At 43.5% G+C, this 16,690-nt stretch overlaps 1 gene segment (V, D, J or C); it reads left to right on the plus strand.

Moving 5' to 3' along the window:
- LOC140203543 (immunoglobulin heavy constant gamma 4-like) overlaps positions 1-16,018 on the plus strand; it is a 33,075-nt gene extending 17,057 nt beyond the window's left edge. The window contains 1 exon segment of the C gene segment in view: positions 15,843-16,018. Coding sequence covers positions 15,843-15,854 — 12 coding nt within the window.
- The last annotated feature ends 672 nt before the right edge of the window (positions 16,019-16,690 follow it).

The raw sequence follows: 16,690 nt of genomic DNA on the forward strand, positions 1-16,690 counted from the left end.
CATGCTTCCTTACTTTTTCAAGAAGCCTTGCATGGGGTACCTTATCAAATACCTTGCTGAAAACCATATAGACTAATGTTGTACCTCTACTAAAGAAGGGAACAAGTGAAAATTCTGGGAACTATAGAGTGGTGAGTGTCATGCCAGTTGAAGGGAAATTGCTGAAGAAAAATCTTGTGGATAGATTATCTGACCATTTGCAAACCTCTGGCCTAAGTAGGGAGAGCCAGAACGGCTCTCTGTGGGGCAAGTCATGCCTTAAAACTTGATTGGGATTTTTGACAAAGTGACAAGACAGATTGGTGAGGGCAGGGCAGTGGATGCTGTCCACACGGATTTTAGTAAGGCATTTGACAAAGTCCCCCATGGGAAACTAATCCAGAAGATTAAGATGCATGGGATATGCGGCAAATTAACTTTTTGGATTCAGAACCGGCTTACTCATAAAGAGAGTGGGTAGTGGTTGAAGGGACATGTTCAACCTGGAGGTCTGTGATTAGTGGAGTTCCACAGGTGTCTGTACTGGGACTATCGTTGTTTGTAATGTATACAAATGATCTGGATGAAAATGTCGATGGGTTGGTTAGTAAATCTGTGCATGATTCCAAGACTGGTGGAGATTCCAGGGATAGTCCAGAAGACATTGAGAGGAGCAGGCCAACATTGATTGAAAGGGGACACTGGCAGGAATGATGGCACAGCAGCAATGGCTGGTGATTCTGACAGCAAATTGGAAGGCACAAGATAGATGCATCCGAAAGAAGAAATATTCTAAATGTGGGATGATGACAGGCAGCATCGATGGAAGAGAGTAAACAAACAATGTTTTGGGCCAAGAGCCTTCATCAGTCTGAAACATTGATGATTGACTCTTTTTCACAGATGCTGCCAGGCCTGCTGAGCTCCTTCAGCATTTTATGTGTGTTAGAACCCATGGTATTCCAGGAAAGATACTGGCATCGATGGAACACTGGCTGATTGGCAGGAGGCAAAGAGTAGGCAAACAAAAGAGGACCTTTTCTGGTTGGCTGCCAGTGAATAGTGGTGTTCCACAAGGGTCTGTGTTCCAACTGCTTCTTTCCATGTCAACTGCCAATAATTTGGATAACGGAATTGATGGCTTTTATGTCCAAGTTTGCAGATGATACAAAGAGAGGTGGAGGGGAAAGCAGAGTTGTGGAAGCACAGAGGCTACAGAAGTACTTTGAAAGATAAGGACAATGGTCAAAGAAGTGGCCGATATGAGGAGGTGATAGACTGGAGCTACAGGGAGGAGATTACCACAAGGTTGCAGGAGACAGGTGTCTGGGTGACTGTCAGGAGAAGGAAGGCAAATGTACAAGAAGTGCAGAGAACACCTGTGGCTGTTCCCCTCAATAACAAATCTATAACTTTATATACTATTGAAGGGGAGCCAGAGTGACCGGGTCTCTGGCACTGAGTCTGGTGATGTGGCTCAGAAGAGGAGAGAGGTGAAGAGGAATGCAGTGATGATAGAAGATTCCCTAAACAGAACAGGACGAGGTTCTGTGGGCTCGATAGAGACACACAGGTGGTATGTTGCATCCCTGCTGTCAGGATCAGGGATATCACAGATTGTGTCCATGGCATTCCCAATGGTGAGCATGAACAGTCAGAAGTCTTTGTTACGAGACACTCCCAACTGCACCAGCTTCCGGGAGTACGGATAGCTGGCACAACCCCCTTAAGGGATCAGGATGATCCTGCTAATTGATAATCATGTTTGGGTGCCAGGAATTGAGTATTTAAGGAACAGCTGAACAGAAGTTCAGTGCTCAATGGTGAACTAACTTGTGCGATCATCCAGCATTTGTTTTGTGCTCAGCTCTAATTTGATACCATGACTAGAAGCTTGCTTCATTTACCCCAGCAACTGGGTCCAAACCATCCTCATCAAGGACTCTCGTCTCAGTACAATTGAACCAACATGGACCCAGTGGAATATCAAAATCTTTCGTCCACTGTGGTGAGCCACAGTGAAAGGATTTCCAGACAAGGCCTGGAGATTAACGACTTCCTGGTATCTGTTCATCAACTTACTCAAGGAGGAAGCCAAGGTTGCTTGGGAGAACCAGTTGGTGCTTCCGTGGAGCCAGCACGTCTTCCAAACCCGGAGAGATTCGACAGTGACTCGGGTTCTTGCTGTGGATTCCTCAGCCAATGCTCATTCGTGTTTGAACTACAGCTGTCCCGGTTCCTTTCAGAGCGAGGAAAAGTCGCATTCATTATCTCTCCAGGACTGGAAAAGTCCTGGCCTCGGCCACTGTGCATCGGGAACATCGGTCTGAGGAATTCATGGCTGCCATGAGGAAGATGTTTAATCACCTCACTGGAGCCAGCTGAGACTCAGACCGGCTGATGAAGATTCGACAGGGGGGATGGTCCACGACCGACAACGCAATCGAATTTTGGACCATGGCCTAGAACAGTGGTTGAAATGGGGAGGCCGTGGCCATGTTCTACAACCATGGATGAACTGAAGGACACGTTGCCCTGGGAGAGCCAACTGAGATCTGAGAGGCTTTGAGTGACCAGTCCATCCGTCTCGATAATCATCTGGCAGACCAAAAGTGGGACCACTCAAGAAATCAAAGTGAGCCAGTCTGAGCCTAGTCCCTACGCATCACAGTTCCACCCCACAACCTTGGACCATAACCAGCCCTTACCTGCTCAAGATCCAGTCGAACCCATGCAGGTCGGTTGTGCTGGACTCTCCGCCGATGAAAGGTCCCGGCATCAGAGTCATTGTCGTGGTTTTACTGTGGGGAAGTATGTCACTGACAGGCCGAATATCCGAGGCTGCAACCGTCGATATTGCTAAGACCGTCCAGATTCAGGAGGACTGTGACAGTAGCAGTCGCTACTCCCAATACAACTGACTCTGGGTTCATGCTGAAGGCGGAGTTCACCCGGGGTAAAAACTTAAGGCAGGTGAGAGCTGCCTGGACTCTGGGGCAGTGGGTTATTTTCTGGATTTAAGAACCACCCATCGGTTCGACATACTGCTGTGAGAGTTGAGCCGACACATGCCCGCAACTGTTTTGGACGGTCACCCACTAGGTTCCGGGAAGATCCAGCAACAGACTGTGGATTTGCAGATGAGGATAGGGGATCATGCAGACATTAGTTTCTACATTACTGACTCTCCACTCATACCGCTGATCCTCCGGTACCCTGGGCTGTCCCAGTGTAACCCATCCATGGACTGGGGGAAAGGCAGAATCATTGCTTGGTCCAGTCCTGATAAGAGGGTTTGTTTGCACTATGGTGTTCCGAGACCCAGACTCTCCTGTGACCAAAAACTAATAAGAAGGCAGCCTTCAGTGTTGAGGTAACCTGAGACCGTCTGGAAACCAAGTCCTGACCTTAAGGACAAACAAACCATTTCCAGTCACTAGGACTCTGCGAGTCCAAACACTTATCTAGTCATGTCCTCTGGTTCAGGAGAGGTCCAAGCAAATTCCTGAACAGTCTGGGGAACCTGCAGCCAAGCTTATGGAATCCAGCTGCTAGGTCGAAAGGAAGGGTTAAGACTCCTTTACGCTGAATCTCGAAGTCTGTTTCCAGAAGGGAAATAACCCTCTGTAATGCCTCGCTGCTGTTGCCTGAGGATTCAGACGGGGTTTTGAAGAGGAAGAAGTGTTCAAAAGGCAAGATGACACAACCATGGCGAACAAGGGAAGTCAAAGGCAGCATAACAGCTGACGAGAGGGCATATCATTGAGCTGGCATTGGTGGGTAGTTAGAGGATTGGGAAGCATTTAAAACCAACAGAACGCAACTATAAAAGTCAGTAAGAAGCATAAGATGGAATGGTAAAGTAAGCTACTCAGTAATATTAAAGAGAACACCAAAAGTTGCTTCAGGTACATAAAGTGTTAAAGAGAGGCGAGAGAGGGTATCGGACCACTGGAAAACAATGCTGGAAAGGTAGTAATGGGGGACAAGGAAATGGTGGATGAACCAAATAAATATTTTGCATCAGTCTTCACTGAGGAAGACACTAGCAGTCAGGTAGAAGATCCAGGCATCGGCGTCATGAAGTATGTGAAGCTACCATTACTACCAAAAAGATTTTTGAGAAATTGAAAGGTCTGAAGGTAGATAATTCACCTGGACCTGATGGTGTACACACAAGGGTTCAGAAAGAGGGAGCTCAAGAGATTGTAGAGGTATTAGTCATGATTTTTCAAGAATCACTAGATTCTGGAATGGTTCTAGAATTCTGGAAAATTACAAATGTCATTCCACTCTTCAAGAGGGGAGAGAGAAAGAAGAATGGAAATTATAGGCCAGTTAGTCTGACCTAAGTGGATGGAGGGAACATGCAGACCGCCAACCAATAGAGACAGGCGGTCTGCATATTTCTCGAAACAGATGAAAAATGGGTGGGAGGACCAGCAGATCTCTTAACCAATGGCCGCAGGGATAGAAACAGGTAGGTGGGAAGTCTGGTTTACTGTGCCTGCCTGACTTTTTCTCTGGTGTTTCCCTTCTCTGTTTTCCCTTGGCAAACAGCCTGTGGTGGGAATGGCCTGTGTATGATTACATCCCAACATTCCCGCAAACATCCTCTCCACATCAACCCCTTCGGGGCCTTTCAATCGTCGATCGGTTTCTGAGGTTTTTATGGTGGTTGACAAAAGGCTTTAAGGTGAATTACCAACACCTTCTGAAGCAGTGTGGGTGAGCATATCATGACACACATTTTTATATTTGACCCCATAATTTATTTGTATCAAGTTTTATAAGAAGACTTGTGTTCTTAAGGAACTGCACTATATATTTAAAGCAATAATCCAGCGACCCTTTCTGCAAAATGCTATTAATGTTAAATTGAATTTTATTTTGTGATAACTCTAAAATCAACCATCCCCGCTCTTGATTATATCATGTTGATTACAATATTCACACCTCCCATTATTGTGTTTCTTCTTTAAAAACAGTACTTTAACCTTGTGCCCAAACCTCAATCTTGATGTTATCACCTCCTCCCCCTGCTCTTTCCTGCATTTCTCAACCATCACAATGCTTTTTGGATATTATTTCAAGTCAAAATAAGGATTGTATTAGCTCACATAAAATATCTGGTCTTTCTGCTGAATGTAAATATTTTAGACTCCTGATTCCTGTGCTTGAATCAGACAATATTACAACTGTCATTGGCCTCACTACCAGCCCTATCCCTCATCTACTATTGCCATTTTGAAGCATGTGTGGACATTTGTAAATATCCATAATAATTATTATTTACATAAGATTCCACCACACCATTTAAGATCACTTCTCTATTTTTCTATCTCATTTTGAATAATTCAGGATCCACTTCTGGTGCTTCACACAGTCATGGAGACAGCCCAGGAAAAGGGACTGTATCACTCACTGCCTTTTTACTAACTCCTATTCTTTCTGCTTTTCCCTCAATAGTCCATGCAAGACTTCTGATTTCCTTCTTTCCTTTTCCCAGCATGGATCTGGAAGCTGTTTACTTGGATGATTTTCTCCAGGCCCTTGTAGGTTCACCCAATATGTTACCACAAGCTGTGTTCTTCTCAGTTCCAGAGGTGTCTCTCCCAACTCCACCTGCATTGCCACCACTGCTGTTGTCCTCATTGCCCCACTGATTAACCTTAATGCTTGACTGTGAATTATATCCAGTTTATTGACCACACAGTGTGATCCTGATTCTATACCATACGTCCATAGTTCAGTATTGATCTTATTAATCCTATATATATTGCTTTCAAAGATTTCCTATCAGCTTCCCTTTTCTTTCCTGTTAAACACCTCATAACATTTAGATCTTTCTTACTTTTAATATGTGTTGACCATGTGAGGCTTTTATCTCACCAACTTCCCACACGTTCTAATTCTATACCAAGGTTTTAGTTTCAAGTGTTGTTCTGTCCTCCTCCTTGTGAAAAGCATTGTGTTGGATTTCTCAGCTGAAAATCTGAATTCCCATTTTCATGCCCAATCTTCCACCTTAACCTTTGCCTCTTAAAGTTTCCGTGTTATAAATTTCACATTCCCACCCCTTTTCCACATAGCTCCATCGTCCACACAATGAAATTCCAATACCACTATTTATATTAGAAAATATACCATTTATTATTATAGTAAATAGTAATGGACTAACAACACCTCCCTGAGGGGTTCTCTTTTCCATAATTGGTTCACTTGACTCATTTCCCTTGTCGCACCATGATAGGTCTACCAATTTAAAAATCCTTTATCCAATTTAGCATTCAACCTCAAATTCCCAATTCATATAACTTAAAATCAAACCTTCCCCTTCAGATAATTCTGGGTATCCAATGTCCCTGGTGACAGCATTCATTCTTTTTATCATCTTCCAATCACTGTCAATGGGTGTTTGTATTCCTCCGCAGTCACAAATGGTACTCCAGTATTCCTGTTTCACCTTTCAAGTTGTTTTTCTTACTATTGCTTGCATATGTTTATTCTCAATTACTTTTGGAAAATTGTGTGTCCTCTTTTCCATTCTAAAGGCTCTATTACGATGCCTAATTGTTTCCCCACAATCTTTTCTCCACCACGGCACCATTTTCTTTTCAGCTCTATTCCATTTCCTTGGGATACTTATTGTTGTCGCTGTCATTATCCCTTCTACAATCTTGTCACATAAAAGATCCACATCCTGATTGATTTCTATATTTGTTATTCCTGATCACTTGTTTCTTCAGACATTCTGCAATCAGCCTTTTCAAACAGCCGGCATTCCAGTATATTTTCAGATATATCAGAATCAGGCTTAATCTCACCGACATATGCCATGAAATTTGTTGTCTTTGTGGCTACAGTACAATGCAATGCATAATAAGAGAGTAAAAACCTGTGAATTATTGTGCGTGTGTGTATATATATATGTAGGTATGTAATTAAATGAGCAGTGCAAAAGTAGAAATAAAACAGTAGTGAGGTAGTGATCACGGGTTCAATTTCCAATCAGAAATCAGACGGCAGAGGGAAAGAAGTCCCTGAATCGTTGAGTGTGAACTTTCTGGCTGCTGAACCTCCTTCCTGATGGTGGCAATGAGAACAAGGCATAACCTGAGTGATGGGGGTCCCGAATAATGGACGCTGCCTTTTTGAGGCATCACTCCTTGAAGATGTCCTGGGTACTACGGAGGCCAGTGCCCATGATGGAGCTGACTGAGTTTACAACTCTCGGCAGTTTGTTTCTATCCCATGCAGTAGCCCCTCCCTCCTGCACCCCCATACCAGACCATGATGCAGCCAGTTAGAATGCTCTCCATGGTACATCTATCAAAATTTGTGATTGTTTCAGGTGACATACCAAATCTCCTCAAGCTCCTAATGGAATATAGCAGCTGTTGTGCCTTCTTTGAAGTTGCATCGATATGTTAGATCTTCTGGCTCTTCATAAGCAAAAGGTGGAAGAATGTGAATGTGAATTTGGGGCAATAATTGTGAATAGGGTCCTGACGAAGGGTCGCGGCCTGAAACGTCGACTGTACCTCTTCTTAGAGATGCTGCCTGATCTGCTGCGTTCACCAGCAACTTTGATGTGTGTTGCTTGAATTTCCAGCATCTGCAGAATTCCTCATGTTTGCGTTTTTAAATATCTTTGTGGGCAGGTTTGCTTGTGCTGTTCAGAAGGATTTGAAACAATTTGACAGGAGGTGGGAAATTGAGTGACAGGGCTAAGGATGTAGTTGTTGGTTTACAAACAGAGGCAGTGTGTCGTGAGACTGCTAGCAAGCAGAGGCTGATGATAGGGCAAAATTGCAGTCAATGGGATAAGTTGAAATGTAAAAGGAGGACAAAATCGAAAAAGGGTGATGAACACAGGACTGAAGGTGTTGTAATTGAATGCACACAGTATACAGAATAAGCTAGATGAACTTGAAACACAGCAACAGATTGACACGTATGACATTGTGGGCATCAGTGAATCGTGGCTGAAAGAAGATTATAGCTGTGAGCTTAATGTCCAAGGATACACATTGTATTGAAAGGACAGGCAGGTCGGCAGTGAGTGTGGTGTGACCCTCAGAAAGTGTCAAATCATTCTGGGTAGAGCTAACAATCTGCAAGGATGAAAGAGCCTGATGGGAGTTATACACAGACCTGTGAACAGAATAGCAAAGATGTGGTCTACAAGTTACAATGGGAGATGGAAAATGCATGCCAAAAGTGCAATATTAAAGCAGTCTTCAGGAATTTCAATATCCAGGAAGATTGGTACGGGTTGCACCTGAACTGGGGGGAGCCAATATCCTGGCTTCAGGGTTTGTTGATGCTACTTGGGAAAGTTTAAACTAGTTTTTCAGAGGGCTGAGAACCAGAGCCCCAGGTCAGTAGGGGATGGATTTGACCAGAAGTTAGATGTCAGGGATAGTATTGAAAGGCAAAATTTAAATAACAGGTAGAATGGGTCAGATAGCTTGAAGTGTATATATTTTAATGCTGGGATTATTATGGGTAAGGATGATGAAATTAGAGCATGGATCAGTACATGGAACTACGATGTTGTAGACATTACTGAAACTTGGTTGAGAGAGCGGCAGGAATGAGTGATTAATGTGCCAGGTATTTGGAGTTTTAGAAAAGATAGAGGAGTAGGTAAGGGGGTGGGCAGTTGCAGTCCTGATCAGGGACAATATCACAGCTGCATTCAGAGGAGACATAATGGAGGGGTCAGAAACTGAGTCCATTTGGGTGAAACTCAGGGTTAGACAGGGTGCAATCACACTGATGGGATTGTACTATGGACCCCCTAATAGCCACTGGGATATTGAGGAACAGTGGAACAGATATGTAATCAGATTAAAGAAAAGTGTAAATATAATGGGGCTGGTGTCATGGGGGATTTCAACTTTCTTATTTTAAACTGGGGAGGCTTCTTTGTGTAAGGAGTTCAGATGGGTTTGAATTTGTTAAGTAGGTTTCTTAAATCAATATGTGCACGGTCCAATGAAAGGAGGGGCCATACTGTACCTGGTTTTGGGGAATGAGCATGGCCAGGTGACTGACCTTTCAGTGGGTGAACAGTTCGGGAATCGTGACCACAACTCATTAACTTTCAGGATAGCTATCAACAAGGATAGGTGTGGTCCTTACGGAAGAGATTTAAATTGACACAGGGCAATTTACAAGGGCATTAGGCAGGAACTAAGAAGCGTTATTTGGGAACACCTTTTCGCTGGCAAGTCCACATCAGACATAAGACCGTGAGACAGGAGCAGTATTAGGCCATTCCACCCATCAAGGCTGCCCTGCCATTCCATTGTGGCTGATCCCGGAATCCACTCAACCCCATACAGCTGCCTTCTCACCATATCCTTAGATGCCCTGACTGATCAGGAAAATATCAACTTCTGCCCTAAATATACCCACAGAATTGGCCACCACTGCAGTCTGTGGCAGAGCATTCCACAGAATTTCTACTCTCAAGCTAAAAAATCCTCCTTTCCTCTGTTCTAAAAGATCACCCCTCAATTTTGAACCTGCCCTCTTGTTCTGCATACTCCCACCACAGGAAACATCCTCTCCACATCCACCCTATCTTGTCCCTTCAACATTCGGTAGGTTTCAATGAGATCTTCCCTCATTCTTCTAAGTTCCAGTGAGTACAAGCCCAAAGCTGCCAAACACTCCTCATATGTTAATCCCTTCATTTCTGGAATCATCCTTATGACTCATTCCAATGAAAACACATCCTTTCTGAGATAAGGGGCCCAAAACTGTTGACAATACTCCAAGTGCGGCCTGATCAGTGTCTTATAAAGCCTCTGCATTATCTCCTTGCTTTTATATTCTACTCTCCTTGAAATAAATGCTAATATTGCATTTGCCTTCTTTACCACAGACTCAACCTGTGAATTAACCTTCTGGGAGTCTTAGACGAGGACGCCTCAGTCCCTCTGCACCTCTGTTGTTTGAACCTTCTCCCCATTTAGATGATAGTCCACACTGTCGTTCCATTTACCAAAATGCATCATCATGTATTTCCCAAGATTGTAATCCATCTGCCACTTTTTGCCCATTCTTCCAATTTATCTAAGTCCTACTGCAAATGCATTGCTTCCTCAGCACTACCTACACCTCCACCTATCTTTGTATCATCCGCAAACTTTGCCACAAAGCCATTAATTCCATTATCTAAATCATAATCAAATAATGTGAAAAGTAGCAGGTTTAATACTGACCCCTGAGGAACACCACTAGTCAATGACAACCAACCAGAGAAGGCCCTTCTTATTTCCACTTTCTGCCTCCTGTCAGTCATTCCTCTGTCCATGCCAATATCTCTGCTGTAATGCCATTCAATTTTATCTTGTAAAGCAGCCTCATGTGTTGCTCCTTATCAAATGACTTTCCAAAATTCAAGTAAATAACATTCATTGCCTCTCCTTTGTCCAGCCTGCTTGTTATTTCCTTAAAGAAGTCTAACAGATTTGTCAGGCAAGATTTCCTAATGCAGAAACTATGCGGACTTTGACAGATGTTATCATTAGTCTCAAATACACCAAAACGTCATCCTTAATAAGAGACTTCAATGCTTTCCCAACCACTGAGTTTTGGATAACTTGCCTATAATTTCCTTTATTTTGCCTTCCTCCCTTCTTAAAGAATGGAGGGTGTTTAAAGAGCAATTGAGCCGAGTACAGGAAAGATATGTACCTGTTAAAAGGAAGGATGGGGATGGAAATATAAGAGAACCTTTGATATCCAGAGAGGTGATGAATTTAGTCAAGAAGGAAAAGAAGAAGTATGTAAAGTTTCAGATGTTTGGATCAAAGGAAGCACATGAGGCATGTAGAGAAATCAGAAAGGAACTAAAGGGAATCAGGAAAGCCAGGAAGGGCCATGAAAAGTCCTTAGCAAGTGGGATTAAGGTGAATCTCAGGGCATTTTATACAGACACCAAGAGTAAGACGATAACTCAGGAGAGGGTGGGACCACTCAAGGATAAGTGGGGGGGGGGGGAAACAGTTGCTTGAATGCAGAGAATGTGAGTGAGATGCCAAGTGAGTACTTTGGTTCAGTACTTACCAAGGAAAAGGATATGGAGGACCAGGAGATCAGTGCTGAGTATATAAATACATTAGGGCATTGAGAGGTCAAGGAGGAGGAAGTGTTGGGCCTCCTGATCAGGATTAAGATGGATAAGTCATCAGGGCCAGATGAGATTTACTCCAGTTTATTGAAGGAGGCAAGAGGTGAGCTTGCTGGGCCCTTGACCAGTATCTTTGTGTCCTCTCTCGCCACAGGTGAGGTCCCAAAAGACTGGCAAGTGGCTAATGTTGGACCTCGATTTAAGAAGGGAACAAGGGAAAGTTCTGGGAACTATGGACCAGTAAATCTCACTTCAATTGAAGGGAAATTGCCAATAAAAATCATAAGGATAGGATATCTGAGCACTTGGAAACCCATGGCCTAATTAGGTAGAGACAGCATGGCTTTATGCGTGGCAGGTCGTGCTTTGCAAATTGATAGAGCTTTTTGACAAGGTGACAAGACAGACTGATGAGGGGAGGGCAGTGGATGTTGTCTACATGGATTTTAGGAGGGCATTTGACAAAGTCCCCCGTGGGAGGCTAATCCGGAAGATTAAGATAGATGGGCAACTAATCCAGAAGATTAAAATACATGGGATCCATGGCAAATTAGCTGTTGGATTCAGAGCTGGTTTGTGCATAGAAGACAGATGGTAGTGGTTTTGGGGACTTGTTCAAGCTGGAGGTCTGTAATTAGTGGAGTTCCATAGGTATCTGTGCTGGGACTTCTGCTGTCTGTAATGTATATAAATGATCTGGATAAAAATCCAAATGGGTGAGTTAGAAAATTTGTGAATGGTACCAAGAATGGTGCAGTTGTTGGCAGTGTAGAAGACTGGCAAAGAATACAGCGCAACATTGATCAGCTGCAGATATGGACTGAGAAATGGCAGATGGAGTTTAATCTAGATAAATGCGAGGCGTCACACCCCGGGAGGGCAAATGAAAAGAGACAGTACACTTTTAAGAGCAAGGTCTTTTACAGTGTTGTTGAGCAAAGAAATTTTGGGGTCCAAGTTCACACTCCTTAAAAGTGGCTACACGAGTCAATAAGATGGTTAACAAGGTTTAAGGAATACTTGCTTTTAATATTCAAGGCATTGAGTTTAAAAGTCAGGAGGTTATGTTGCAACTTTTATAAAACTCAGGTCAGACCACACTGAAGTACTGCATACAGTTCTGGTTGCCCCACTATTGGAAGGATGTTGAGGCTTTGGAGAGAGTCTAGAAGAAATTTGCCAGGATGCTGCCTGGTTTCGAGGGAAATATGCAATCAAGAGAGTCCACATAAACTTGGGGTGTTTTCTCTAGAGTGTTGGAGGCTGGGGTGGTGGGGGGGGGGATCTGACAGATGTTTGCAAGATTATGAGATACAAAGATAGAGTGGAGAGAGAGAGTATCTCTGTCCCAGGGTTGAAATATGTATTACCAGAGGGAATGAATTTTAGGTGAAGCGGGTAGGTTCAAGGGGATATGAGGGGTGAGTTTTATAATCAGAGAGTGGAGGATGGCTGGAATGTGTTGCCTGCTGTGGTGGTGGAGGCAAATACATTAGAGATGTTTGGATAGACAAGTGGATGTAGGGAAGAAGGGGGGATATTGACATGGTGTAGGTGGGAGGGATTGGTGTTTGGGTGTTTTTGATTTGCTTTATCGCTGTTTTGGCACAACAGTGTGGGCCAAATGGCCCGTGCTGTAATAAATTATTTTGGTGCCGCATCCCAAAGGAAAGAATTTGTAGAATGCCTACGAGTTTTTTTTTAGAGTCGGTGCTGAATGAGCCCACTCGGCGATTAGTTATTCTGGATTGGGTGTGGTGCAATGAACCAGAATAGAGTGGAGAGTTTAAGGTAAGGGAACACTTGGGAGCCAGTGATCATAATATGATGTACTTCACCCTGCTATTAATTTGAAAAGGAGAATCTAAAGTCAGTATTACAGTGGAGTAGAGGGAATGACAGAGGCATGAGAGAGGAGCTGGCCAAAATAGATTGGAAGGGGACACTTTCAGGGATGATGGCAGAGCAGAAATAGCTGGAGATTCTGGGAGCAATTTGAAAGGTACAATATAGAAGCATCCCAAAGAAGAATTATTCGAAAGGCAGGATAACACCAGGCAGCATCTATGGAAAAGAGTAAACAAACGATGATTCAGGCCAAGACCATTCATCAGTCTGAAACTTTGACGGTTTACTCTTTTTCATAGTTGCTACCAGACCTCCTGAACTCCTCCAGCATTCTGTGTGTATTGCCAAACACCCCATGGTACTACAGGAGAGATACTAGCATGGATAGAACATTCTCTGATTGGTAGGAGGCACAGAGTAGGAATAAAGGGAGCATTTTCTGGTTAGCTGCTGTGTTGAAACCACATCTTTTCATGTAAGATGTCAATAACCATATAACAATTACAGCACGGAAGCAGGCCATCTCGGCCCTTCTGGTCCGTGCCAAACTCTTACTCTCACCTAGTCCCTCCAACCTGCACTCAGCTCGTAACCCTCCATTCCTTTCCTGTCCATATAGCTATCCAATTTAACTTTAAACGACAACATCGAACGTGTCTCAACCACTTCTGCTGGAAGCTCGTTCCACACAGCTACCACTCTCTGAGTAAAGAAGTTCCCCCTCATGTTACCCCGAAACTTTTGCCCTTTAACTCTCAACTCATGTCCTCTTGTTTGAATCTCCCCCACTCTCAATGGAAAAAGCCTATCTACGTCAACTCTATCTATCCCCCTCATAATTTTAAATACCTCTATCAAGTCCCCCCTCAATCTTCTATGCTCCAAAGAATAAAGACCCACCTTGTTCAACCTTTCTCTGTAACTTAGGGGATGAAACCCAGGTAACATTCTAGTAAATCTTCTCCGTACTCTCTCAATTTTATTGACACCTTTCCTATAATTTAGTGACCAGAACTGTACACAAGATTCCAAATTTGGCCTTACCAATACCTTGTACAATTTTAACATTACATCCCAACTCCTATACTCAGTGTTCTGATTTATAAAGGCCAGCATACCAAAAGCTTTCTTCACCACCCTATCCACATGAGATTTCACCTTCAGGGAACTGTGCACCATTATTCCTAGATCCTTCTGTTCTACTGCATTCTTCAATGCCCTACCATTTACCATGTATGTCCTATTTTGATTAGTCCTACCAAAATGTAGCATCTCACATTTATCAGCATTAAATTCTATCTACCATCTTTCAGCCCACTCTTCTAACTGGCCTAAATCTCTCTGCAAGCTTTGAAAACCTACTTCATTATCTGCAACTCCACCTATCTTAGTATCATCTGCACACTTACTAATCCAATTTACCACCCCATCATCCAGATCATTAATATATATGATAAACAACATTGGACCCAGTACAGATCCCTCAGGCGCACTACTAGTCACCGGCCTCCAATCTGACAAGCAGTTATCCACCACTACTTTCTGGCGTCTCCCACCCAGCCACTACTGAATCCATTTTACTACTTCAATATTAATACCTAACGATTGAACCTTCCTAACTAACTTTCCATGTGGAACCTTGTCAAAGGCCTTACTGAAGTCCATATAGACAACATCCACCGCTTTACCCTCGTCAACTTTGATTTGGATTACAAAATTGATGGCTTTTATGCCCAAGTTTGTGGATAATACTGAGAGAGGTGGAAGGGCAGATACAGTTCAGAAAGCAGAGTGGCTACAGGAATACTTAGACAGATTTGGAGAATGGGCAAAGGAGTGGCAGATATGATAAAGTGTTGGGAAGTGAATGATCATACACTTTGGGAGAAGAAATAAAAGCATAGACTACTTTCTAAATGGGGATAAAATTCAAAAATCTGAGGTCCAAAGGGCCTTGGGAGTCCTTGTGCAGGTTTCCACTTATGTTAATTTGCAAGTTGAGTCTGTTGAATTCATTTCGAAAGGACTAAAATATGAAAGCAAAGATGTAATGTTCACTTTTTAGAAGGAACTGGTGAGGTCCCAATTGTAGTACGGTGAACAGTTTTGGGCACCTTATCTAAGAAAGGATATGCTGACATTGATGAGGGTTCAAAGGAGTTTAACAAAATGGTTCTGGGATTGAAAGGCTTATCATATGAGAAATGTTTGATGGCTCAGGTCTGTATTCACTGGAATTCACAAGAATGAGGGGGGTATCTCATTGAAATCTATTGAATGTTGAAATTCCTCGACAGAGTGGATGTGAAGAGAATGTTTCCTCTGGTGGGAGAGTCTAGGACCAGAGGACACAGCCTCAGACTAGAGGGTCGTCCATTTAGAACAGAGTTGAGGAGGAATTACTTTTGCCGGAGAGGGGTGAATCTGTGTAATTTGTTGCCACGGGCAACTGTGGTGCCCAAGTCACTGGGTATATTTAAGGAAGAGGATGGTAGATTCTTTATTAGTCAGGACATGAAGGGATACTGGGAAAAGGCAGGTGATTGAGGCTGAGAGGGAAATTGAGTCAGTCATGATGAAGTGCTGGAGCAGACTCAATGGGCTAAATGGCCTAATTCTGCTCCAATCTCTTATCTTATGGTTTTACTCAGGACTTAAAACCTTCGCCCAACTGTGGATCACCCTAAAGTTCTGAACCGGTATTCAGATTCTTGTTCGGGTTGATTTTGGAGAATACTGTCAGACACCTCTTCATGGGGTTTCAGCTCCTGGAATGAGATGTTGTTTAGTTCACCTGTCCTCACAGGTTAATGTCTGTGCTTCACATTGTCACACACAATATCACACTCTCCTGTCTATATTTCAGGTTCAGCAGTGACCAGCAGACACACGCCCCACATTCAGTCAAGAGATCCCCGTGTGGCTGCGATGTTTGGAAATGGAGTCTCCATCTCACTCACTGGGCAATCCGAGGCTACTGCACTGCAACTGCTCATTTCAGAAAATAAACCTCTAAATGTACTGGGGATGCCAGATGGGAAATGGGGGCACAGAGCCGGTTCAGTGGGCGGAGGGACAGCGGTGGATGATACATTGGGAAAATGGCAGGATATGTGACACTGGAGGGGGTTTACAGGAGGGGAGAGGAAGGCAGGGTTAAGGCTTGGGAATGGGGAGCAGGGGAATGTGGGTGTGTTTAGTGATGGAGAAGAGGGAGTTGAGGAAGTGGTTATTATTGTTATGGAGCAAGAAGTTGACATGGGGAGGGGGAGTGTGGTGAAGGATGTTCAGATGTTGTAGAAATCATTGCCTGTAGCTTTTCTTCCAGTTTTCCACTGGAGTTTATTCATGTCATGATTTGAAATTGTATTCATTAAAAACAAAGAAAAGGAGAACATGAAGTGACTGGAGTTGATAAAACGGAGGGAAGCCATTCAGCCCATCTTAGTTCCCTCATCACTGCAGAGATTCCATCTGCCTCCACGTACGAGTGGGTAATGCATCCCGGGACAAATATCGGAGAGATTCCCAGCCGGTAATATATGAGTGTAGTCCCACACGTACTGCTCATGTTCATAAGGGATTTCTCACAGTGGGAACACTGGGGTGCTGCACCCCGAGAAAGATATTCAGGAAAGCACAGAGGCTCATTGGAAGAGTTTCTCAGAACCCCATTACACATCCCAGAGCAAGATGATGATGGAATGTTTCATA

The sequence above is a fragment of the Mobula birostris genome, chromosome 10 (assembly GCF_030028105.1).
Source record: "Mobula birostris isolate sMobBir1 chromosome 10, sMobBir1.hap1, whole genome shotgun sequence".
NCBI classification, from domain to species: domain Eukaryota; kingdom Metazoa; phylum Chordata; class Chondrichthyes; order Myliobatiformes; family Myliobatidae; genus Mobula; species Mobula birostris.